General features: G+C 55.3%; 11 protein-coding genes across 11 annotated transcripts; 6 read left to right on the forward strand and 5 right to left on the reverse strand.

Moving 5' to 3' along the window:
- Positions 1 to 82: 82 nt before the first annotated feature.
- Positions 83 to 1507, reverse strand: PG997_014252 (3-carboxy-cis-cis-mucoante lactonizing enzyme; the record flags this gene model as incomplete). The annotated part of the gene is made up of 1 exon (XM_066818566.1): positions 83 to 1507. One exon carries the CDS (start codon positions 1505 to 1507, stop codon positions 83 to 85), a length of 1425 nt encoding a protein of 474 aa, XP_066660754.1.
- A 1125-nt stretch (positions 1508 to 2632) lies between these two features.
- On the reverse strand, positions 2633 to 4629 carry PG997_014253 (uncharacterized protein; the record flags this gene model as incomplete). Its single annotated transcript, XM_066818567.1, has 3 exons — positions 2633 to 2880; positions 2938 to 4177; positions 4246 to 4629. The coding sequence occupies 3 exons, from the start codon at positions 4627 to 4629 to the stop codon at positions 2633 to 2635; spliced, it is 1872 nt and encodes a 623-aa protein (XP_066660755.1).
- Positions 4630 to 6090: 1461 nt separating this feature from the next.
- PG997_014254 (uncharacterized protein) lies at positions 6091 to 6561 on the reverse strand (the record flags this gene model as incomplete). Its single annotated transcript, XM_066818568.1, has 2 exons — positions 6091 to 6368; positions 6492 to 6561. The coding sequence occupies 2 exons, from the start codon at positions 6559 to 6561 to the stop codon at positions 6091 to 6093; spliced, it is 348 nt and encodes a 115-aa protein (XP_066660756.1).
- Positions 6562 to 10013: 3452 nt separating this feature from the next.
- Positions 10014 to 11024, reverse strand: PG997_014255 (uncharacterized protein; the record flags this gene model as incomplete). The annotated part of the gene is made up of 3 exons (XM_066818569.1): positions 10014 to 10220; positions 10320 to 10647; positions 10771 to 11024. The coding sequence occupies 3 exons, from the start codon at positions 11022 to 11024 to the stop codon at positions 10014 to 10016; spliced, it is 789 nt and encodes a 262-aa protein (XP_066660757.1).
- A 504-nt stretch (positions 11025 to 11528) lies between these two features.
- Positions 11529 to 13342, forward strand: PG997_014256 (uncharacterized protein; the record flags this gene model as incomplete). Its single annotated transcript, XM_066818570.1, has 5 exons — positions 11529 to 11575; positions 11627 to 11686; positions 11861 to 11902; positions 11959 to 11982; positions 12103 to 13342. The coding sequence occupies 5 exons, from the start codon at positions 11529 to 11531 to the stop codon at positions 13340 to 13342; spliced, it is 1413 nt and encodes a 470-aa protein (XP_066660758.1).
- A 2218-nt stretch (positions 13343 to 15560) lies between these two features.
- Positions 15561 to 15908, forward strand: PG997_014257 (uncharacterized protein; the record flags this gene model as incomplete). The annotated part of the gene is made up of 1 exon (XM_066818571.1): positions 15561 to 15908. One exon carries the CDS (start codon positions 15561 to 15563, stop codon positions 15906 to 15908), a length of 348 nt encoding a protein of 115 aa, XP_066660759.1.
- Positions 15909 to 16245: 337 nt separating this feature from the next.
- Positions 16246 to 16989, forward strand: PG997_014258 (uncharacterized protein; the record flags this gene model as incomplete). Its single annotated transcript, XM_066818572.1, has 1 exon — positions 16246 to 16989. The coding sequence occupies one exon, from the start codon at positions 16246 to 16248 to the stop codon at positions 16987 to 16989; it is 744 nt and encodes a 247-aa protein (XP_066660760.1).
- Positions 16990 to 17028: 39 nt separating this feature from the next.
- Positions 17029 to 18153, forward strand: PG997_014259 (uncharacterized protein; the record flags this gene model as incomplete). The annotated part of the gene is made up of 1 exon (XM_066818573.1): positions 17029 to 18153. The coding sequence occupies one exon, from the start codon at positions 17029 to 17031 to the stop codon at positions 18151 to 18153; it is 1125 nt and encodes a 374-aa protein (XP_066660761.1).
- Positions 18154 to 20582: 2429 nt separating this feature from the next.
- On the reverse strand, positions 20583 to 20966 carry PG997_014260 (uncharacterized protein; the record flags this gene model as incomplete). The annotated part of the gene is made up of 1 exon (XM_066818574.1): positions 20583 to 20966. The coding sequence occupies one exon, from the start codon at positions 20964 to 20966 to the stop codon at positions 20583 to 20585; it is 384 nt and encodes a 127-aa protein (XP_066660762.1).
- A 300-nt stretch (positions 20967 to 21266) lies between these two features.
- PG997_014261 (uncharacterized protein) lies at positions 21267 to 22007 on the forward strand (the record flags this gene model as incomplete). The annotated part of the gene is made up of 1 exon (XM_066818575.1): positions 21267 to 22007. The coding sequence occupies one exon, from the start codon at positions 21267 to 21269 to the stop codon at positions 22005 to 22007; it is 741 nt and encodes a 246-aa protein (XP_066660763.1).
- A 14-nt stretch (positions 22008 to 22021) lies between these two features.
- On the forward strand, positions 22022 to 22339 carry PG997_014262 (uncharacterized protein; the record flags this gene model as incomplete). Its single annotated transcript, XM_066818576.1, has 1 exon — positions 22022 to 22339. One exon carries the CDS (start codon positions 22022 to 22024, stop codon positions 22337 to 22339), a length of 318 nt encoding a protein of 105 aa, XP_066660764.1.
- Positions 22340 to 24086: the final 1747 nt, after the last annotated feature.

Here is a 24086-nt window from a genome sequence, read left to right on the forward strand (position 1 = left end):
GATACGTGGTATATAACAGATTGATAACGACATATTGAATGAACCTATATCAGTCAGGTCGTCCGGATGGTGTGATGACTACCTACTCCCAAATATGATATAAATGGCATGTCTTGCCTACCCAAGTCACCTCAGTCATACCAGATAACATTAGCACAACACCCCCATCCGGAATATCTACGCGCGCCACATCCCGCGCCGTAGTCGAAGTGACCTCTCCGTTCTCGTCCGTCGTCTTCTCAATATGCCACATCTGCACGTACCCCGTCCCAATATCTGTCATCGCCGCCCAGTCCTCGGACCACGGCGCCGGCGAGATGGCATTGGCCCCGCCGTCCAGCGTCGTCGTCGGCACCCGGAACAGTGGCTGCCGCTGCTCCCCCAGGATCTCGCCCGTTACCCCGTCCAGCGCGAACACCGAGATGAACCCCGTGTGCGGCTCAATGGTACCATTGCCCGTCCACGCCCGCGCCGTCGCCCAGAGATACTTCGGCCCACCCGCCCCCGACCCTCCCCCTTCACCTGCAGTCGACGGCGACGCCGACAGCATCACCTCCGCAGCCCAGTACTCCCCCGGCTCCGCCCCCACCGGCACCAGCGAATGCCACGAAATCTCCGCGACCGGCACCCGCGTCACCTCATCCAACGCATACGCCGCGACCACATTCGCCGCCTCCATAACGACATACAGCACCCGTCCATTCGGGTGCACGACCAGGTGCCTCGGATGCGACCCCTTCCGCCCCTCGGGCAAATCGTACCGCCCCCGCAGCCCGACCACCCGCCCCGTCCCGTCGGGCGAGACGATGTGCGCCCACACCGCGTCCCCCTCCAGGTCCGCCGAGTACAGCGCCGTGCCCTCCGGGTCCAGGGCCAAACCATGAATTCCGCCCGACGAGTTGGTCCGGCTGTCGTACCGCCACGTCTGGATCACGGCCTCGAGCATGCCGCCGCCGCTGCCGTTCGTGGGCGCCGTCGGGTCCGGGTTCGTCGACAGCGCCATCGCGCACGCGTCCGGGCCGGGCCAGGACGCGGTGTACACCCTGGGGAAGAGGGGGTGCGGCAGCACGAACGCGGCCGTCTTGTTGGCGCAGGCGCCGGCCGCGGCGACGCTTTTGCGGAACTCGAGGGTCACGTTCGTGACCGTCGTCGCCGCGCCTTCGTCATCATCTGCATAGTTATCATCACCGTCATTGCCGGTGTTGCTGCTGCTGTTGTTGACGACGACCTCGTAGCTGGCGATGGCCGGCTTATCCAACGACGAACCGTAGACGTTGGTCTTGCCCGCATCGAACGCGATCCAGGCGTGCGAGGAGTCGGCCGTCATGTTGGCCGTGACCTCGAGCGCGAGCGTCTCGTCGTCGAAGACGAGGGCGTAGAGGCGCGGGGGCGGGTACAGGTTGCCGACGAAGAGGTGGTGGACGCGGGCGTGGGCGGTGGCCAGTATAGTTGCTGTCACCGCTAGAACTGCCCGCAGCAGCATGTGTTTATTATTAGAGGAAGCCATGGTCATCCGATGCTGGCAGGAAATGGTGCAGGATAGGTGCAGAGATTTGATATTGCAACCTGGGTCTATCTACTTGCTGGAGTTTCGTAATTGCGACGAACTCTTCGAAAGAGCTGATCACTTTCGCCAGGCCCTATTGAACTGCCAAGCAAACCAGAATGAAAAGCGAAAGATCAAGACCCCATCACCATCGTCATAGCTGCTGCATTTATATCAATCGCCCCCTCCGAATGCGCGGGGGGCGCGGGGGCGCATCTCAATGACCCGGGATCCAGTCGCATGTGGCAAGACAAACCCCTCTCCGACGGGGATTGCGGGATGGGATGGCAAATTGATCAGGTAGCTAGCTAGCTCGCCGCGAACCGAATCTTTCCCACACAGATCGAGGTAGTCACATCATCGACAGCGTGGCATGCGAAAGGTGTAGGTGGGTAACCTTCCAAGCCATTCAACTGCCGGCGTCATGTTTTGGAACGACGTAGCACCCGATCACTTCAGGCAGATCATGCGCTGCGACATTATCTCCAACAACCCGATAACACACTGACACTGTGATAAGCCGGAGCGGCGGCCCTGCATGTCTAAAGTCGGCTTGTCGCATAAGTAACTGTACCCAGTTCAGCATGAGAACATGGCATGAGGAACATGAATGGACAGCGTAAATAATCCTCGCAGATTGATTGATAGGTCAATCGGGTATGTATGTCAATCAATCAATCAATCAACAGCCTACACAGATCAACAACACAGCAACGCATCCGATCAGTAGAGGAAAATGCAGATAATATTACAACCAATATGTTCGCTTCCTGCAACAATCAAGTAAATCAAGATCGTCGACGTTTTTTTTGCCAGCCCTTGTCCGCTAATCCTTCCTTATAACGAGTAACGCATGCCTCTGTCTGGTGCATGGATGCAAAAAGCAGCCCTATCCAGCTCCTTCGATGCAACAACTCCTCCTTCATGCAATCGGTTCAATCAACCCCTCCTCTCGGCTACGGACTGAGCGCAACTTCACAAGCAATCATTGGTTTCCTGACAGCATGATGACCAAAGTGGGTCCAGGACGGGAGGGGAGGCGTACAAGGCTTGTACAGAAGCAAACACTGTAGATGTCAGATGCTCTTAGTTGCCATTGACAGCCTTGTCATCGTGGGGCGCCACCACGACCGAGTACTGGCCACCTGCGCCAGCCCAAACGACTTTCCTTCCACGCAGCGCCGTGTTGTCGATGGGGGTAGGTTCCTCGACATCATCTATCTGTCCTTGGCCAGTCTGGTAGTTGGTCGAGAAGCCCCAGGAGTAGACCTTGCCATCGCTAGTTATAGAGAAGTTGTTGTCTGTGCCGGCGGCGACAAAGGTAGCCTCGAGATCTAGAGTGGGTGTTAGTGAATTGAAAAATCCCTCGCGTCAAGATGTATTAGACTTACCAGGAAGGACCGTGGGTTCCTTGAGAATTCTGGGCTTGCCGTTGGTGGGATCATCGTCATCGAAGATGGCGTTGTCTTCTGTGAAGAAGTCCTTCTTGAGTCCGGTCTGGTGGCCATCAATACGGCCCCAAGTGAGGACCTTACCATCCTTGGTGCAAGCGATTGAGTGGTGCACTCCAGCAGAGACCTGCTTGACCTTCTTGTCCTCCAGGCTCGCAACCATGGTAGGACGCTCAATCATGGCTTCCGAGACGCCGGCGCGGTCGCTCAGACCAGTCTGGGAGAAGTTGTTGAGACCCCAACCCCAAACCTGACCGTTGTTGTCAATGTAGAAACTGTGGTATGAACCGGCGGAAACGTCGACGGCGTAGTGCTTCTTGGTGAACCTGCCGCAAGGCTCCGGCTTAAGACCTGCCTCGGCGTGGTGCCCGCGTCGGGCAATGGTGCGTCGACCCAGCTGGAACTGACCACCGGCGCCCCAGGTGAACACCTTTCCGTCCTTGTCCATGGCCAAAACGTGGTTCGCGCCAGCCGCGAGGCGGGTAATATTCCTCACCTCCGGGATTAGGGCTGGTGTGGGCTGGATGCGGATGTTGTCGGTGAAGCCGATAACGCCATCAGTGCCTCGGAAGGTACCCCAAGCATAAACGTAGCCATCGTCGGTCAAGACGAAGGAAGCAGAGTCACACGCAGCGACGGCCGTGATCTTGGCATCTGGGTGCAGGACGGACATGTTAACCTCGCCGGGCGTGCTCTCGTGGGGGTTCATGCCGCTATCATCGTCATCGTCGTCGTCGGACTCCTCATCGTCAATGTCGCGGACGCCTCCATCCCAGTTGGTGTCGCGGCCAAGGGCGTGGTCGTCGTTCTGACCCCATGTGAGGATGCGGTTGTCATGTGTCAGCGCGACAGCGTGCATACCACCACAGGCCAGCGCCACCACGCCGACCTTGTCAGCACCGAGGTGGTGGTTGATACGAGGTCGCTTGACGTCGATGGGCTTCTTGCCATCGACCTTCTTGCTGCCCAGACCGAGCTCGCCGGAGGAGCCTTCACCAAAGACGAAGACGTCCAGCTTGGCAGTGGGGGCGTGGTTGAGGACGGCGTTGCGCTTCAGTAGGGTGACGGGCTTCTCCTTCTTAGGGGCGGCGACCTTCTTGGGGGCAGCGGCCTTCTTAGGGGCAGCCTCCTGCTTGGCCTTTTCGCGGGCCTTGTTTCCTCCTTGGGCTCCTCTTCGCTGCTTGCTTCCTCTTCAGACTCCTCGGCCTTGCGCTTTACCCCGTTGGCCTTGGCGGCAGGTTTGGCAACAGGCTTAGCCTTCGCGGCGGTGGTCTTCTTGTCGCCATTTGTAGCAGCAGCAGCAGCAGCCGCCGCCGCCGCCTTGGTCGGCTTCTTTGCAGGAGCGGCTTTCTTGGGGGCGGCGCGCTTGGCCTTGGTAGGGGCTGGGGCTGGGGCTTCGTCTACTTCATCTGTCCCGTCTGCTACGTCTGCCTCTTCTTCTTCGACTTCGGACGCGTCACTTTCGGACTCGTCTGCGGGTGGAGCAGGGGCAGGTGCAGCGCGTTTTGACGCGGCAGCTTTGGGTGCAGCGACCTTCTTCGGCGCAGCAGCTTTGGACGCGTTCTTCTTGACGGCGGGTTTCGTGTCGGCAGCAGGCGCGGCGGCCTTTGTTGCAGCTCTCCTAGGTGCCATTGTGTGTGTGTGTGTTTGTGGCGTGGGAAAAGAAGTAGAAAATAGACAGCGGCGAAGCCACCTACTCTAGGAGAGAGGATGGGGTTTGTTTGGGGGTTTTGACGCGCTGGGCGCGTTGTTGGTGAGGCTGTGGTAGATGACTGGTGATGATGGCGCAAAGGTGTTGATGCGGCGTCGCGCTCAGAATCTTTCGAGTCTTACGTCAGGCAGTCGGTCAGGTCCGTCTCGTACGATGGTCGCGCTTGATTTGGAACCTCGATGCAGCCTGGGGAGTCGCCAATGTTGTTCGTTAGAAAGAACAATTGAAAGGTGAAGTGTGCAGATGCAGGGTGGACTCGGGAGAAAGAGTTTGGATATTTTCTTTCAAAGGATGGGATGGGGGAGTCGGGTTGGTTTGGTGGTTGGATGCTTTGTGTGTGTGTGTGATGTAGTAAAAGTCGCGCCTCAGTAATATTTTTCGTTGAAGGGTGCTACGGGTGCCAGGGTAGGCTGGGTACGAGGAATTCTAGCGTCCGAATCAGCAGCTGCGGACCAGGGCCCCCAGTGGGTTATCGACTGGAATCAGGTCAGTTTAGGCATGGCTCAGGCCTCTGGTGGAGCGCAGGACAATCCCTCAGCGCTCCGATTAGCTGCCTCCTGAGCAGTACTGAGCTGTGGCCGCCCCAATTGTTTCCCAAGGAGAACAAGCCGCCCCCACACAAGCTCTTACCGCTTGCCGCATCCTGCTGCCGTTGACGGGAAAAAGTTCAACGGCAGAAACCCCCTACTTACATCACCAACACGCCATCCAATACGATGGGAAAACATGGCGCAACACTGGCCATATTCTACCACGTGCGGCCACAGGGTGACGCGACACCCCTATCACGCCTCAATCGCATCACGTATCGGCTTTGGACGGCGGCTGATACGATTGTTCGTCGGAGATCTCTTAAAAAAGTACAGAAAGAAAAGAGTTGGTGTTTAGCTTAAGCATGTAGGCAGTAGCAGCTAGAGCGGCAGCAACTACCTACCTAAACATTCGGGGCCTAGCTAGCCATTGGCAATCAGCGGCGGCCAACTGAGTTTGCTGCTATCGATTGGCCGCATCGCAGTTTGTCGCTGCAGTCGGTCACCCTGCATTCCATCGCATGTCACATGTAGCATGGAATTGTGCGGTTACACGTCATTCCGAAGATGTTTTGGTTGTAGTCGCCAAAAATTGCAGCGACGTATTAATCTTCTGTTTAATCTGTTGCGGCGGACTCTTTCGACGGGACCCGGCTCAAAACAACGCCGACCAAATGCCCTTCTCTAGCCACTGGTATCAATTCTCAATCCGTACCCATAACGCCTCGTGACAAATGCTTTCTTTCCCTGTCCTTTCCATGCATGTGTTTGGTTTTTGCTACCACGCGCATCCCTCATCCATATGATCCTTGGCAATTGGCTTGCGCAAGACCTGCTCGTAGACCGAGGCGTCTATTTCTTGGTGGTGAAGTCGGTCTCGTTGGGGTTGGCAGCCCCGCCAGCAGTGGAAGACTTCTCGCAGGTGCAGGCATCGGCGGGACGGGCACCGCAGGCGCACGAGGAGCCGGCGACGGGGGCGTTCTCGGTGGCGGATCGGTCGCAGTTGCACTGGCCGGCGGGTCGGGCGTGGCAGGAGCAGCGGGCGCCGGCGACCTGGTTCTCCGAGGCAGCCTTGTCGCACTTGCAGTTGAGGGCCTGCTCCTTGCCGCAGGAGCACTTAGCTTGCTTGGCTGTGTGGTAGACGCTGTGTTAGCTTCTCTTCCCCAGAAGTAGGTAGGTAGGTAGAGATGGGAGTGAATGTCGATTGGTTGATTGATTGACTGATTGGCTAATCATTTTCGGGGAAGACTTACCACAGACGCACTCACCACCGCTGGACTTGCCGCAGCAGGTGGAAGAGGCTTGGGCGACTTCGGTGGCCATTGTGATTTGTGGTTGGAGTTTGGTGGTTGATGGTGGTTGTGGGTTTGGCGAGATGTGGAATAACTGTCCAAGAACTGGATTGCAGGAGACTGTCGGGTGTGTTTGAGGAAGTGAAGTGGGAAGGCTGTGAGATTGGATCTTGTGATGCTGAGCTCTCTGGAATCTCTTCTTTGTCTGGGGAATGGCCGCTCTTATGTACGTCCTGCCTGATGGATTACTGGATATGGAAAGTACCACTTACATCACTGTTGGCTGGGGTCCAATGTGTCATGCCAATTACCTCGTCTCCCATTGGCCACTAGTAAGGCGCGCTGTCAGGCACTGCCCAATCAGCGCAGCGATGATTACGCCCAACTTTCAGCGCTTGCACCGGGACCTTGCCTCAATCGATGCAGGGGCGCCATAACATGTCAGCTTGTCAATCCACCGGCTCCTACTGGGTTTGTCACCATGATTGAGCTTCTCCCAATCCCTGTCGTATGTTCTCGGCATACAACTGCAGATGGTCGTTGGCTTAGCTCTTCGCGAACAGCTCACTCAAGCAACCTAACCTGCTTTGCCGCCGCTAGGTTCCCTCTTGCAACCTAGATCCCAAGTGGATGGAATCGTGGCAACTACAACATTGAGTATCTGCTCGACCTCTATTCATCCCCTAAACTATGGGCCACGTCTGTCCTTTGACACGTGCTATTCAATACCATAACTAGAAAACCGTCCCAAATGCAATTGGATCTTCTTGGGCCGATAAGCTCCCGCCATGATCTGGGTCCGTTGGGGCCGTGTAGTTCTTTCATCTGGCCTGATATCGTCGCCGCAGAACGCTGGTCTCACTATGCACCTGAGACGAGTCGCAAGCCCTCAACGCTTGCTTGACCGCTGCCGCTTTCGCTCCGATGATGTGTGCGACTTACGCGCGGGACGGCTGGGCTGGCTGGCCATGAGCCGGCGCAGGACCGCCCTCAGCGCCTAGGCCACTGATCCTCAACAGACGATGGTGATGGTCAACCGGGGTTATGTAGCTCTTCGCGTCGGGGCGAGGTACGTTCCCTTCATAGCATCATGAACCGCCTGCCCTTTTCCCGGACTCCACTAGACTTGTCGATGCGCGGCGCTGCCCGACGGTCATCCTCATCTCGACCAACATACGGACCCATACACTCCAGCCTCTCTCAGATGGCATGCTCTACGCCAACGAAGACGCATCACGTTGGTGACCGCAGCGCACATCGCCGTGTACCCCTTGACCGTCTGCCAGCGCCCTAACCATCGCATTATGGAATGAATCTGGAGTAAGCTCGCAATCCACCATCGACACCATGAAGTCCAGACCGCATGCCCTGTACAACCGGGATGCTGTAAGTCTCCACGGAATGGCAACCAAGATACCCGGGCGTGGCCACTGTAAGGAGACCATGTACAAACATGTTCGGTTTAGTTGTGAAACGGCATACCGTATCCCGGTGTCCTGCAAGATAAGAACTCCGCGCCTTATAACACAAAACGGTTCTTGTCACATCAATGCACCTATCCAAGGTGACCTGGTCAATGGGACCCCCCATACGAGGTCATTGAACGTTGCTTAGCCTTCCTAGTAGTCGTTGTCCTCTCTCTTCTCCGCACTAACATGTAACAGATCTACATGGTTGTGAACCGATCCTTCTTGTTGTGTATTCCCAGGCCCGCCGACACCAGCCGCTTAAAGACAGAGTAGATCTCCTTGCAAAGAAACTTCGCTCTCGCGTGCTCGGTCTGCAACTAATCCCGGCAAGAGGTCATGGGATCTCTGATTGTTTCGAACCTCTTGAGGAATTCAATGTATCTAGCCATGGGTCTCCACGAAGTTATCTATTTAACCCCTTTTGTCAGCCCACAAATCCCGGTACGATATTAACCAAGACAAACATAGCCGGCTGACCAACCGATCGATCCAGCGGAGCTTTAGATAAACCATGCTTCATAACTCCCAGGGGTACTGAATCTCCAATTCTCATATCATCACCGGAGCTGAGGTCAGGCTGTGTGGAATGAACTCGCACAGAAGCGTGACTCTCAGGACAAGGTTCGTTCTCCGGCTGAATTTGTTCTTCGCAACAAATAGAGTCGCAACCATACTCAGTTTCGTCGCATCGGAGTTACCTTTGATGCTGCATAATCTTGTATCCTTTTATCCCGGAAAACACAATTGCCCCTATTCTGGTTACCCCTGTCTTGGTCACCTCCATCTTGCTCTGCTACAGCTCGTTCTGATGCCATTTGGGCCTCCCAATGGTCATATAATGTATGATATAAAGTCACGGACCACGAGCTCTTGAGTGATCTCCATGTCCGCTAGGGGGAGCCGGCCTCGCGAATCGGTACTAATGACTTACGTGAGAAAAACCTCAAGGGAGGATGCCTTGGATTCGGCGCATGATTCGTCGAGAGTGCACTTGGATCTGCTGTATATTAGGCTCTTAAGACCTTTCTCAGTTACTCCGCTTCGAACCGCGGTGATGAAGCTGTAGACTTGAGTCTATTGCCGGCGCCACTGTCGTCCGATCGCCTTCCTACCCAACGACGACATATGTGCCATTTATTCTCCGGTCTCTGAGGACACTGACGAGCGACCATTATGGACCTGAGTCGTTGTTTGCTGAAATAATTGACGTCAGGAGTGCAGCTGTGAAGGCAGAACTTCTTTTGCTGACCTCTCACGGAGTCAGTATCACGACTTACCGAGCTGGTGACTACGATGCGACATATTTCGACTGCCAAACATGTATTGCTATCCGGAAGACTTTGTTCTATGATAAAGGGACAGATGTACATCGTCAAATTGCGTCTCCCTGGTCTTGATCCCCGGATGAGTTCGCCTTGTCAAATCTCTCTTCACGCCCCTTCAAGTTCGAATGCCGCGCCCGACGGTATCTGCATCCGCCCCATGGCGCTTTTGGCAGTTTTTAATGTTTCCCCACGCTGAAGCGGCATGGGCTACCGGCACTCGACCTAGATGCCAAGTAAGTACTGTACAGTTGCCAATGTGGCTCAGGGGTAGCATGAACACAGGCTCGGGCAAATCCCCTATCGTGGGTGCGGTGGGCATGTGCTTCCCAGTTGTGCCGGCAGGATCTGGGAGGGGTTTAAGCCGCTCTCGATGAACAAGCAAATCCATGATATTGCCGATTGGCCAGTTTTCACAGTGGCATCTTCTGGGATGAGTTGGGCACGTCTGATGGAATGATATACGCCACATTGGATGCTCAATAACAGAAGTCAATGGCTTGATACATCATGCAGAAAGCACGACCTCTCTAGATAAACTCGTTTCTTAACCAAAAAGTCTATGCTGCATCTTGAGAATGCCCATCACCAACCAATACCACAGAATCAAATCATCAAGCCAAATGAAAAGATCAGATTGAAACCGTTCTTCGTCTACCACCAGCCCCAAGTGACCATCGCAAAGCATCCTCTCATCGCGAAGCCACATGCCGTGTCATAAACCCAGCAACGATCAAGATCAGACAAGCGACCAGCTCCGGCAAGAATACGACGACGACCCGTATCGATAAGGCGCCAGTGGACGGGCTCAGATACGCCAGTCGGGTTGTGAGGGCGACCAAGCTGTAGAAGACGCGGATGCCAATAAAAGTCAGGGCGGCAGCAACACCCCACAGAATCTACAAAGAAGAACAAGATCGCATTAGTCCCACCACCTCATCGTGGATAGTCCTATTCAACAGTCTGAAAACTTTCGTCGAAGGGCTTCTATCTCTCACCTTGGTGCCGTATCCACGAGCCGCGGCTGCAGGACTTGTTTTGTCCATCATCACTTTCGTCGTCCCCTGCCGCCGCCGGCCGAAGACGAAGGAGGAGGAAGGCAGGAAAGAGAGCGCGGTCCAGATGCATAGCACGACCCACGCGGCCGTCAGGAGCGCGATGCCGACACTGACGAGGACCAGGTCCGTCTTGGTGGCGGTGGCACTTTGCAGGCCGGAGGCACCGGCGGCGAGGAGGGCCACGCCGGGGGCCACGATGGCGTGGAAGACCAGGACGAGGAGCCATTCCGTCTTCTTGTTGGCCCCGTCGGCCACGTAGTAGGCTCTTCTGTGGGATTATGTCAGAAAATAAATATCCCAGTGCCCAGCGTCTAGGTTGGACGTTTCCCTGAAGAATGTCCAGAACCGGGACAAACTGGCAGACTGACGGGGGCTTGGGGCTGCTACTTACCCTTCGTGGAGGATACCAGAGGCAGCGAGCAACAGAGGCGACAGCCCGATATTGGCGATGAGGGATGCTGACGAGGAGTTCTTGTTACTGTTCATGGCCAAGGCGCCGCCGACGATCCGCAACGTGCAAAAGACCAGCAGGTAGAACCAACCGACCAGACCGGTCCTGCCATGCCGAACGAGACAGAAGAGGACCGGGATGCTCAACACGGCGTAGATGGCGAGCGTGACCGTGGGGAGCGCGTCGGTCGTCATTGCTTGAGCGACTCGTAGGGAGGCGGGGGCGAGTATTGCTCTGTGGTGGGTGTTGCGCTGTCTATGGTCTCGGGCTTCTGCTGCCGCTTCTTTTTGCTTGCGAAAATGGTTGCTGCGACGGAGGCGATGAGGACCAGGAGCAGTCTCATGACATACGTGTAGTGTTGATTCAATGTCTACTTATGGGAATGTACGAATCGCAAGGTGAAGTCAAGCGAAGGGGAAGGGGGTAAGCATTTGCCGAGATAAGCTTCTGTTGAATCAATTGTCGAGTAGGTAGAACCATTTTGCTTGTTAATATTGCTGGTATTTATGTCTTCAACATCGCTAACACCAGGACAAAATGCTAGTAGGTGTTGGCGGTGCAGTGCCACCATACCTTTGAGGCTGCACTATCACTAGAACACTAAACGGCGAGGCCATTGCGTCAGCTAGGCGTTGATGCTGTTGTGCCGAAGCATACGACTGGGAATTCCAGTCCAATCCAGATCAAAAGGGGCCAAGATGGGCATGACGTTAGCAAGTCGTGTAAAGAAGCAATTCATGGCCCTGTCAGCCTCCCCCACGGCAACCCAGATTGGAATTAGCTGAACCAATCAAAGCCCATTTGGCGACGATCAGCAGCTAGCAGGGATACTCGGTCTCGCTCAGCGCAGGGGCTCGTCAGCGCTTGCAGGGATCCTACCAGACTACCGATACAGGGGGCTGAGCTTATTCCGTCGACACACTTATTACCTGGCGCATCCCCTTCTTCCTCGCTCTCGTTCCCCCACAATTCCCCTCCAAAGATGAATCCTGGACGGCGCGCCGGGCTCCCCAGACTGTACCATTCCAAGTCACGAACAGGCTGCCGTCGATGCCGCGCCCGACGAGTCAAGGTTGGTTGGATGAACTAATGCAGCCGCATAGCTAACCTGCTGACGTACCACCGCAGTGCGACGAATCCCATCCCGTATGCGTACGTTGTCCATCAACTTCATATCGCACAGCCACCAAGCTGTATATGATGCTCGAATCAACTAATCAAAGTAACTTAGAACAACTGTCATCGGCATAATGTGACCTGCGAGTATGACAGATCAACGGGTCAGGGGGCTCAGAGATCCAGATCACCCCCTCGAACCCAACCAGCCCTCCCATCCACACCCCCAACCCACCAGCACTGCCGCACGCCGGCCACAGCTACTGGGAGCTCCGCGCCTTCCACCACTTCGCCGTGGCCACGAGCGCTACACTCCCCGGGGAGCCACGCCCCCGACGTGCGGGCCTGCTTCGCCGTGCACGTCCCCATCCTGGCCCTGTCTCATCCGCCCCTCTGGAGTGAGATGGTCGCCCTGGGCGCTTTGCACCTCCTGTCTGACGAAAAAGGACACCAAAAGGACCCGGGCCTCGTGGCCTGTCGCGAGGCCGCCCTCGACGCCGCGCTGCGGACGTACCGCCCTGTCCTCGGCGAGCTGGGCCCCCATAACGCCGACGCCGCCGGGTTCACTGCCATCTTCCTGCTGATCGACTCGTTCGCCACCTTGAGGGAGGCCCAACACCAACACCAACAGGCGGCAGTTGGCGTTGGGGACGTGGAGGGAGAGAAAGCTGGTCAAGACGACGATGCATACACGCCGCCAATGCACTGGCTGCGCATCGTGCGCGGCGCCCGGGCCGTCCTCGAGGCGGCACTAGCCATGGCGGTGGTGCAGAAGCAAGGGCAGGCGTCCGCCGCAGCGTCCGGGGGTAATGACGAAAATGGCACGACGACAACGGATACCACCATGAGCATCTTGACTATCATTGATTCGTACCCCAGGGTACACTACGAAACGGCCAGGGCGGCGGCAGCAGCGGCGACTTCAGTGACGTGGAGCGAGGAGCCGCCAGATCTTGGCACGAACAAAAACGACGACAACCCCCTCACCCACCTCATGGTCCCGTTACCCGACGAGCCGAAGCAGCCGACCGAAGTCATCGCCGCCTACGCCGGGGCCGTGCAGCAACTAAACCTGATCCGAACCGCCATCGCCGCTTCCGCCGCCACCCCTTCGGCCGGGGAAGCAGTAGACGACGAGAACCGGCAGAAGAACGACGACGACGGAAAGGAGCTCTTGTTCCTGTGCCGCGGCATGATGGCCTTCCCGTGCCTGGTGCCGCCGCTCTTCCTGGACCTGGTGGAGGAGCGGGCGCCGCGCGCGCTCGCGGTCCTGGCGCACTACTTTGCGCTGGTGGCGCGGATACGGGACATCTGGTGGGTTGGCGACACGCCGGCGCGGGAGGTGCGCGCGATACGCCGGGCGCTTAGGGGAGGCCGGGGTACTTCGAGCTCTTGAAGGGGCTGCCGCGGGAGCTGGGGGAGGATGGGCTTGCACGGGGCGGCGGGTAGCGAGGCAGGTGGCCGGCTAGTTGATAGAGTATTTCGTGTTCCGTTTGATTTGGAAGAATTGGCGGGGTTTCAATGGGCTAGCATTTGAGCTGCAAAAGGGTTGTTGCAGGGGATAGATGGAACTACATACTATTGTACTTACGGACCTGGCGTGGTGATGTTATGTTGCATGGATTCACAGCTATGCGTGAGGTGAAGTTTGACCAGGACACGGGAAAGAGTTAAATTCATCAAGCAGGGCGCGTGCATCTCTTTGGAAAAGGCGTTGGAACAGGTGGCACGTACCACCTGGCGTAGCTCATGCATCCAATCAGGTATTACAGATCCTAGACCCACTTTACAGAGTTTGGGGTGCAGTGCTGTGGCACCCGACATCCAAACATCCGGCCAGGTCTTCGACATGAGTGTCATTCAGATAAGGGGCAGATGTGCCCAGCCAGCCTCCTGCATGGCGCATACCTACGCGGCAAACCCCTGACATTCACCGCTTGGCAACTCGGCTTGTCGCTCATGCCGCAATGACATAAGCAGCCGAACGATTACGAGGAACCTCAGGCCGCCATTCCTTGGTACAGGCAGGAATAAGACGTGACAATCCACCAAAAAGCATGGAACCGAATATGACCTATCGATTTCGTACACGGCTGACGCCCTGCAGGGCGCCCCCTTTCCCACTCCCCGTCTTCATTCAATCCACACCCAAGTAAGGCCCAAAACGCTTTCACTTCGGCACATCACCTGCAGATACCAAAAAATTGGAGAGTCCGAGATTCCGTGCCTCAAGGATTGTCCCAAGTCAGCCAGCATGTATGAATCGGGCACAAACATCCCGTCCAAGTCCTTTCCACGTGCTTGCATTCAGGCCGTTGATAAGCAAAGTAAACCCCTTCCTACTCGATCGTTTGCCAATGTCTTCATGGAACACCCGATTCCTCATATTCAATTACCATAATATACTCACGTTTCAGCATCTTGACGGTGCCGTATCCCAATCTATCCCAGATTCTGCCTTTTTCTTGTTCACCTGCGGTCTTCTTGATTTTGTCCTTGACCAAAACTCTGGGTATTCTCTTTACTCTTCTAGTTTTCGTCTTTGTCTTATATACCCACGCCGTATCACTGGCGCCTTGTTCTCGTTTTTTCATGCATCGGCCCTTCATCTAGGCTTTGCTGGCCCTATGCACCACATCAACATCACCTTCGCACAATGGTCAGGCATACGCGAGGTAAAGTTCAACAACGACGTGACAGGATGCTAAATGTACTTCGCTAACACCACATCGGCTCTCCAGGAAGCCAACAAGCCCGCAGTGATTCTGGGATCAGGATCATGCAATTCAACCTGACGCAATCTCTAGAACGCCTCCATAAGGTGATGTATGGTAACAGGAAGGCCCCCGCTCGAAAGAGGTGGCACATCATGGCTTTCCAAGACCCCCTCCGCCAGATTCCCTTGGACCCGATCTACCGGGTATAATATCTGGTTCGAAACCGACGTCCCTCTCAAAGAAGAATGGCATCCGTCCAGATGCCGGGGTGAGGTGGGACCCAGCAGATCCGTCCTCGAGTAATATGCCATTCAAGTTGAATAAAGTCTGTTTCATGATATCGCCGGCGATCGATGCTTCAACCTGGGATGTCCATATCCCCAACACCCTCAGCCGCGACAATAAGCACCTTGTGGCTACCCTTACGCTACAAACCAACTCGGGACCGCTTTCGATCATCAATTTCCACAACCCGAAGACGAGTCTGCCGATCCGCGAGTTGGGCCGGAGTCTTGCCCAAAACTCGCCAGTACATCTTGCTCGGCGACAGCAACGTGCATCACCCGCTTTGGGGAGGAGTTGGCGTGAAGCCTTCCCGTGGTGGCAAACAGCTAGCGCGTCTGGCTGAATCAGAGCGCATGACGTGTTTAAACACGCCCGGCACTTATCACTTATACTCGCTCAGATGATCCAGGGGGAGTCAAGTCCTGCATCGATGTCTGCTTCGCTGGGGCCCAGCATCCCCGCTTGCAATGCGAAGTGGTCATATCACCAAGTTGATGGCATCGACTCGGATCATTTCGTTTTGCGGCACAACCCTGGAGGGCTTCATGATTCGGTGGGACGAGGAGCACTCGACCCGACTATCGGAAAGCGAACAAGGTCCTATTGCGGCAGATGTGCGACGAGGGCCTTGAAAAGCTGGGAACGCCGCCATTTCGCTCGGCGCGCGACGTTGGGAAGTACGCGATAGGCCTTCTCAAAGTCATGCAGTCAGCCCAGAGCGCAAGTGTTCCCCTGAAGCCGCGATTTAGCCCACTGTGTGCAATCAAGGACAGCGAGAAGGCCAAACGAATACGCAAGTCACTTCACGAGGCTCGCGAACAGAGCAAGAAGCGTTGCCACTCCAGGAAACGTATGCGCGTCTGGTTGTACCGCCTGAGGCTCCACACCAAGAGACTCCTCGAGACGAGAACGCATAGATGGCATCGTGTCATTCCGGAGCCGGATTCGCCGCAGGTCTGATCATCCAACCAGGATTTTTCAGTGGGCGGGCTGGGGTCAGGCATGGTGTTGCCCTCGACGTCTTCTCCACATCAATACACTCCATGATGCCAAAGGGCCGCATGAGACACCATAATCCAAGGTACGCGCCATACTGCGCTACAACTTCCCGGATGGACATTCCGAGTACCGAGGCAAGTCTGGGAAACCGTGCATACCGCCTCTACCCCACCCAACGGGCCGAATCGAATATGAAGCATTGCAGAAGGTTGCCCCCGGCGAGGTAGCAAAGCTGCTGAAAGGTCTCAAGTCCCGGAAGGCTGCCGGCGAGGACGGAGTGGGCAATGAGGCATTCAAGATGGCATCCGACATCGTGGTGCCATACCTCGAACACCTGTTTGATGGTTGCCTCGCGTTCTCCTATCACCCGGACGTCTTCAAGAAGGCAGTCACCATCATGCTGCTGAAGCCTGGCCCGAGGAAGGGAGACGTGCCCAAGGATCTTCGTCCCATCTCGTTGTTGTCCTCGCTCGGCAAGATACTGGAGAAGATTGTTGCCAACCGGCTTCGTGAGCTCTGCGAGAAGCACCGTATCTTGCCGGACGAGCAGTTTGGCGCCGCAGGGCGCTGCATTACCAGTGCCCAGCAGTTCCTGCTGAACCACGTTTATCGAAACTGGTTGTTGGGCCGCCAAGTGACTTTATTGTGTCTTGACATGGCGGCAGCCTTCGACAAAGTGCCCCGCGCCAGGATCCTCGAGGTCCTCGCGGCCAAAGGCATTCCTGCGTGGATCATCCAATTTGTCCGCTCCTTTCTCTCCCATCGAAGCACCTATTTCAAGCTCCCAGGGTACACGTCCGGGAGGTTCTGGATCAATGTCGGCGTTCCCCAAGGGAGCCCACTCTCGCCCATCCTGTTCATGATTCTCGCAGGTCCCCTCCTGGAGGAATTGAAGCGTGAAGCCGCGTCGAGATCGTCGACCGGAGAGACGGTTAGCTTCGCGTTCGCCGACGATGTAGCCTTGGTAGTGGCATCTCCGAACGGCAAGACCAATTGCTGGCTCATGGAGAAGTTTCACGAGCGGATCCTTGCCTGGGCCTAGGCGAATGGTGCCTCTTTTTCTCCGGACAAGTATGCTGTCATGCACTTCACAGATCCGAGCCGCCGTAAACTGGTCTCTTGCATCTTGCTCCCACAGATCCCTGGGCTTGGCTCAGACGCTCTCAAGTCGAGCCAGCGCATCCTTGGCATCATCGTGGACAGCAAGCTTTGCTGGGATGAGCAAATCAGCGAACTTGATGCCAAGGTGACGAAGCGGATGGGCTACCTGAAGAGGATATCTGGCAAGACCTGGGGACCCACGCTTCAGCGTATGCTCCAGCTGTACAAGGCAAAGGTCCGGCCGGTGTTTGCTTTCGGCTGTGCCGCTTGGTTCTTGCACCCCATCGATGGTCCCGAATTCAGCGATGGTAGGAAATTCCGCTGGGGCCTCAAAGATTCCCACGTCCGGCGACTGGTGCAGATGGAGGACCGCTGCCTTAAGCAAATATCGGGGGTGTTCGGTGGGACTTCTTTCGACGTTATGCGAAATCAGCTTTCGATGGAGAGTCTCGACATTTTCCTCTACTATCGACACATAACTTTTCGCATCCAGCGACTTGGATCTCCAGAGCATCGGACGCTTCACGAGAGACGCATACGACCCGTCCATCCCGCGTCTGCCCCTGTGGCCCTGGCGGCGTGGCCGCTCTGGCAACATCTGAATAACATTTTGGACAACATCGCACAGGACTACAAGAAGCACATCGAGGCATGGTTGCGGGAGGCCCCAGGCCCGGAGGACCGCGAACCCGACTGGCGCCTCTCGAAAAGGAAGAAACGTGGCATGAAGAAGTGGTTCGCCGCTCAGACGGCGATGAGGATGGATGTGCGGTTCCAGGAGTGCATCGCACTGCGATGCAACAAGGGGACGCACGAGGCACGGTTCAAGGGCCACCCGGTCACCCCCAGACCGGTCGCTCTTTCGAATAAGTGGAGCGACAACTGCATAGAGAAGTGCGACGGCATGAGCCGGGCAGAGAGCACCTTGTACTTGCAGCTGATGAGTGGCAAGATTGGACTGAGGGGGTGTCTCTCCACGTGGAAGAAGCCCGAGAAAACGGTGAGTCCCATGTCCCATGTCTCAAGGCCTTTACTCCTTCCCTACCACCCCTTCTCCCCCGCTTCTTTGACTGACGCTTGCTTGTTTGCTTCCCCGGCTCTCTAGAACGTGGACTCGCCAGCCTGCCCGTGCGAGCAAGGCCCTCACACGGTCGATCACCTCTTTATCCACTGCCCCTTGCTCGCCAGCGAACGCGTAGAGCTCGAGCACCAGCTTGGCCATCTGGACCTGGAGAGGATGCTCAAGAACAACGCGCTGGTGGGTAGCTAATATATATGTATATAACGCATCGCTTGCTTATTTTGAACCGTCTCATTCTGTTTATCGTGCTTCTCCTCTCGTTCCCTTTTTCTTCTTGGTCTTTTACTTCCCCCATCTTCTCTTCTTTTCTTTCGGTTTCCTTTCTCGTTTCTTGCTTGGTCTTTACCGTTCATTCAACCTTCACTTTCACCATCCTTCGCCTGTTACCTTCGCCAACCCCCTTCACCAGCATCGATCTTTCCTTGTTGTCCACCATCGTCCATCCACCATCTCCATCCGTCACTCCATCCGTCACTCCATCCGTCACTCCATCCGTCACTCCCCCATCACACATTCACAAAAACATTTATACGGTGTCCTTCTAGGCATGAGGTTAAACTGCATCTATTTTGAGTCAAATCTTTTGGTGTATATTGTGTGTATGTAAGCAAACCCCCAGTCTTGATTGCCTTGGGAACATGAAGCTGACCGTTTCTCGCGATAGTTTGGACCAACAGAATCTATCAGTGTGGCCGGCCTTCTCTGCGCCCCCTTCCCTGCGCTTCCCACCCCCCTTTTCCGTCCAGGTTTGTCAGTCTGACGTCACCCTCCATCTCTGTTGCTTGACATCCGCTCCCGTCGCTGATCGGCTGGCTGACATCGGAACACCCGCCAGGTGCCTTTGGGTATAGTCCCAATCTGTCTGCTTGTCGTCGCGGTTGGTGTTTCGGATCGACTGTACCGAGTCTTCTCCGCGTTGTTTGTCTTGATTGCTGACGATGAATTTGCATAGGCTCACCCCTCGGCCTTCTTGTCCGCCTTCTCGAGTCCTTCCATCAGCTCCTCCACCCAACTATCCTTGTAAGCTGTGTATCATCGTTTATATAACTCAGCTGCAGATACTAATTCGGAATACTTTAATAGGTGGTGCTTATCGTCGAATGGACCTTTTTGGTGTTTTATGCCGTTTTGAAGGTCGTTATGTTGTTTTCGAATAAATTTCTTATCTTCCTCGTTGGTTGCTTTGATGAGTAAAAGGTGGCAACCTATCCAATACGCTTTATAAAGACCGAAAAGAGTCAAAGGTGTCGAGATTTGCCTCATCTCCTTTTGGAGGGTGCTCGAGACTTTCGGCCAGAGATTTTCGGTGTCGACATGAGTGGTAGGCTCCAGTATATCTGTGACCGGAGCATCATTAACACCTTGTGTTAGGTTTCGTACCACTCATTGGATGCCAGCTCATCATAGCGGCCACGGAGCACTCGACGTGAGTATCCTACATGGCTGGACATTCCCAGATTGGTCCCTGTGCTGACACCTCTATCCAGGTCGGTTGAGGTGGTTGATGTTGGCAGGCATGGTGAGCGAATGTGGTAGGTATGTTCCATGCGTGGAGTGAGACAGCTGGTTGACCTTGCAGTGGCTGGCAAAAAAAGGAATACAGCTGACCCGAGTGGCCATTTAGTTGGTGGATGATGGATGTGGTTGGTGTGTGCTGGTGAGAGGACTGTGAGTATCCCAACGGACTGATGATGCGACCGGACTGATGATGTTTACCTAGCAGGTCAAGCAGACGAGGAAGGTATCGAGGGCAGGCCTTTATACGCAGGCCTCTGAGTCACCAGTAAGTCCACCTTGCAGCCTGGTCGGGACCTACTACAGCTAAACTGAAGCTGACAGCGATCGGAGAAAGGGGACGGAGAAGGGTCATTTTTCCTGCGCATTCTCCGGTATGCTGGTGAGCAGTCCCAAGGCGAGGCGCACCGTCGCTTTCTCCGGTTTCGAATGACTGACTCACATCCCCAGCAGGCCGCCATGAAGGTTTTGCTAGTCCATGAGAGTCTGAAATTTTGAATTGTTTTTAGAGTCTGGGGGTATTGGGGTATAATACCTCCTTTTTGAGTCGATATGTGTTGGGTTTACTCGGTTTTGAGTCACTTGCTTCTGCTGGCCTGCGCTGGTATGAGTCGAAAAGCAAAAGAACAAAAAAGTCAATAAAAGAAAATACCCTACCTGTGTGTGTTTGCGTGTGTGATGTTTTGGCCCTTTGCTTGCTTTTTTTTCTTCTCTTCTTCCTTTTCCGCTGGGGTGGTTGAGCCACCTGCGCCAGTATGCGCATTTGGTCAGCGTCTCCGACTGTCCGAGTCTCCGATGGAGGGCGCTGTGCGCTGTGTGGAGGTGAGTCACAGCGGCTGGCGCTATTTATTTCAGGCCGAGTCGACGTCTGCTGCCCCTCTGTCTCTCATCTCACCCACATTCAATTGAAAATACAACATCCTTTAGCGCTTGCATCCTCAATTGCCCACTTGCCCATTCCCTCTTCTTTCTCTTCTTTTTCTTGTCCCATATCGTCTTCCCATCATTCCGCCCTCATGGCCTTGTCTGGCAGCCCTTTCCTCCGTCTTCCGCGCGAGCTGAGGGACGCAATCTACCGCGACTATGTTCTGGTCGACAGTGGCTACGTATTCAACCCCGACACTGAAAAGCTCGCCAAGGCCACCACTGCCCAAGGTCGTGGCGATGCAAGCAGTGCCATCGACCTTTCGTTGATGTACACCTGTCGACAGGTCGCCCTCGAGATGAAGGGCTTCGCCCTTGGCGCCAACTTGGTTACCTTCAAAACCCTCTACCGCCACGACTTGAGAGTGCGAGCAGGCTGCTACGTCGGCCTGGTCCATCTTCTCCACCACCTCACTGCCGTTGCCGCGGCTTTAGCCTACAACATCTGTTCGCATCGGGTACGACGCCTTGTTCTAGCAAAGTATCCATGGTTCGAACCCTACCTCGACTTGGCAGAGGCCCGCCACGCCGACCGTCCTGAAGGCAACCTGGCATTTCAGTCCATGGACTATGTCACGTGATATACGGCTATAAGAAGACCCAGACTTGTCTCCAACACGAGGGCGTTCACGACGTTCTGCGTGCAGAGTGGCGTGACACGAAATACGGTAATATTCCAAAAAAAGGTCCTGCAAAATATGCCGGATTTTCTCGGATTGGCTGCATGCCACACACATTGGTCTTTGCCTTCCCAGTCTGACGTCGACACGCTGTTCGAAGTCCTGCACGGCATGTTCACCTGCATTTATAGCCATGAAAATGGAAACGACTGCCGGACGCTCACACAAGACGTAGAGGAGTTCGTCCTGTTCAGCGGCGAGCTCAAGGATCCCAAGTACCGCTTTTCAGCAGCCACGGCGGCAATCAGATTCTTCGAGTCCTTTCCCGGCATTCACCGTGATATGCGCAACGTACTGGTCCACGAAGACCGTGATTCCGTGCCATGCTCTCCGTCGCACGATCGCGGACTGGTACGGTTCTGCACGGATAACCCCTTGCTTCGGATCGAAAGGAGGGTTGATCTCTGGTGGAACGTCTTCCCGGAGAGCTTGGGCCCTCGTATAGAAGAGAGGTTTTCCGAGACTGACGACTGGCTCGATGAGAAACATCCCACCCTGAGACGGAAGCCTACCATGCGAATGATTGGCCAGTGGGTCATGGAAGCAGCGGAGCTACACCAGATGCCGCCGGGCTGTTTCAGACTGACACTGGATGGCGGTGCTCCGGGGCCGGCCAGTGTGTGCTCGGAAATATTCCAGCACTGGGTTCAAGCCAGTTCGGCCGAGCAGACTGCGCTGCGATTGACCATCGATCGCGGTCTTCCCATGACCGGGGGCCTAAGGCACATGTACAGTGGTCTGGTAACCTGGAGGACCTGAAAACACCACCCGATATGTATTTCGAGACTGGGTCCTCTAACTTCCCCGACGAGCTGAGCAAGATTGTCGCCGGCACTTCTGTCGTCCAGTGCCTTCACTTTTCGCCCGGCCTGCCGCACGATGTCGAGGAGATAGTGGAAGCCCGTCATGGCTGGACCGTGAAAGAGTGGCAGGATGTAGCGCACCGCATGACACGTTTTACCCAGTCTTTCGCCGTCCCAACATTCTTCAACCCCGTCTCTCCGCTACCCCAGTGGATCGAAATACTGATGCACAACCTCCTCGACTATGAATCAGCCCGTCAGTACGCCGTGAGCAATGGGTTCCTATGAGGGAGAGAGTGGTAGGTGCTAGGCGCCCAAAGACCTTCTGCCCTGGCTTCAGATCCGCGATGTCCTGCGCGGCATGCTGGGCGCGGCGTTGACTAATTCGCAAAATCCATCTCTCATCAGACGGGTTTGCCTTCGGATAGGCCGTGGATTGGTTGCTTCTTCGCCCCCAATCCTAGATCTGTCTGATTAGCCCCTCATCCATCCTTTGACCGCAGCCCGTGGCCGCCTGTCGGCGAGAGGACCCAGCCACGCCGGCTAGCTACGTATGTGGTGGATTGCGCTTACTCCAAGGGGAAAAGAAGAAGCTGAATGTGGAACCGTGTCTGCTTCAATTCAATGTACATCCATGACCGACTGTATTTTACAATGGGTGAGGTCGGGGTCTATACATTGATAAATTATATTAACGATTAAGAGCTAAACAATATAGGCCTTTATAAATTTTGTACTCGTTACCGACATGAATCCCGTGTGAAGAAATTGACCTGAAGTTCACTCGATGACCACGCACAAGGCATGTGGCGTTACCCCGCGCTGCACGTGAGGTGGGCGGGTTAAAACAGCAAGCAGGCCACCGGCCGGTACCCAATCTGCGTGCGGTCGTCTTATCTCATTTGAGATATATATATAGAAAGAGAGAAAGCACAAGAGACGCTCTGCGGGGGGACGAGAGAGCGGCAGAGTTTATGCCGGGGCCTCTATTTGGGCCCGGTTCTAGGATTGAGGATTGGGGGAGGGGGGCAGCTTTTGCCCCTCGCTCTTTTTGAGCTAGCTAGCTAGTGAGGTAAATAGGTGGAAGGAGGGTGTGTGTGCGCACGGGATAGGAGTGAGTTTGATTGATTCGGGCGGGACGGCAGGTTAAGAAGGTAAAAAATGAGTGTTCTACCTGGACTTGGTCTGGCGATGATGACCGCGGTTTAGATGATGCACGGCTAAGCTGTTGCTTCACACGCAGAGCGAGGCTTGAGGATCGGCCTCGAACTGCGCGGAGTAGGAGTTTGGGGGGTTGTGGGAAGGAGGAGTAGATGCAGGGCGAAGACAAGGAAGTTGAGAGAGGCCAACCAAGTCTTGGGGGTGCATGTGGCAGCTGTGCGTCAGTTTCGGGCGCGACAGGAGAGAAGAGAAGAAGTAAGAACACGGACGAGAAGAAAAGAAAAAGAGAAACGACTTCATGGGAATGGTGCAGCAGCAGGAACTGTCGAGTAGTGCAGGGTCACGAGGGAAAGTAGCAATGAGAAGATTCCATCCGTATGATATATATATATAACCATAAAAGAGGTTCGCTTGCATGTGATGAGAAAGGGGAAAACAACATGTACTGGGGTAGCATAAGATATGGTCGGCTCCGTCTGTACCTACCTACCTACCCATTGATCTTTAATCTTCGCTGGCGCGACGTGGTCTGTCGGCAGGCCTCAAGCCACCAAACAAGCTCAAACCCGCTTCGCGACCAAGGTTCGAAGGACCCTTGGGTACCCCGCCAAAAGAGCAGGAAACAGACTTTCATACTACGACGTCCCTAAGCGAGACCTCGCTTCCCTGGCGGGGAGGGAAGAAGAGAGTAATGAGAAGACAAGAGAAGAGAAGAGGGGGTTAAGGGGGAGGAGCGAGGGAGACACTAGGGAAAGGCACTCACCAAATGCCTCCTCCGCCGTCTTGCCTTCCTCGCTGCCGTTCTTGCTCCTCCTGTCCCTATCTCGCTCTTTTTTTCTTTTTCTTTTTTCTCAGTCCTCCTCCTGTCTTCTCC

Source organism: Apiospora hydei (assembly GCF_038363865.1).
Source record: "Apiospora hydei strain CBS 114990 chromosome Unknown utg000010l_segment0_segment0, whole genome shotgun sequence".
In the NCBI taxonomy this organism is placed as follows: domain Eukaryota; kingdom Fungi; phylum Ascomycota; class Sordariomycetes; order Amphisphaeriales; family Apiosporaceae; genus Apiospora; species Apiospora hydei.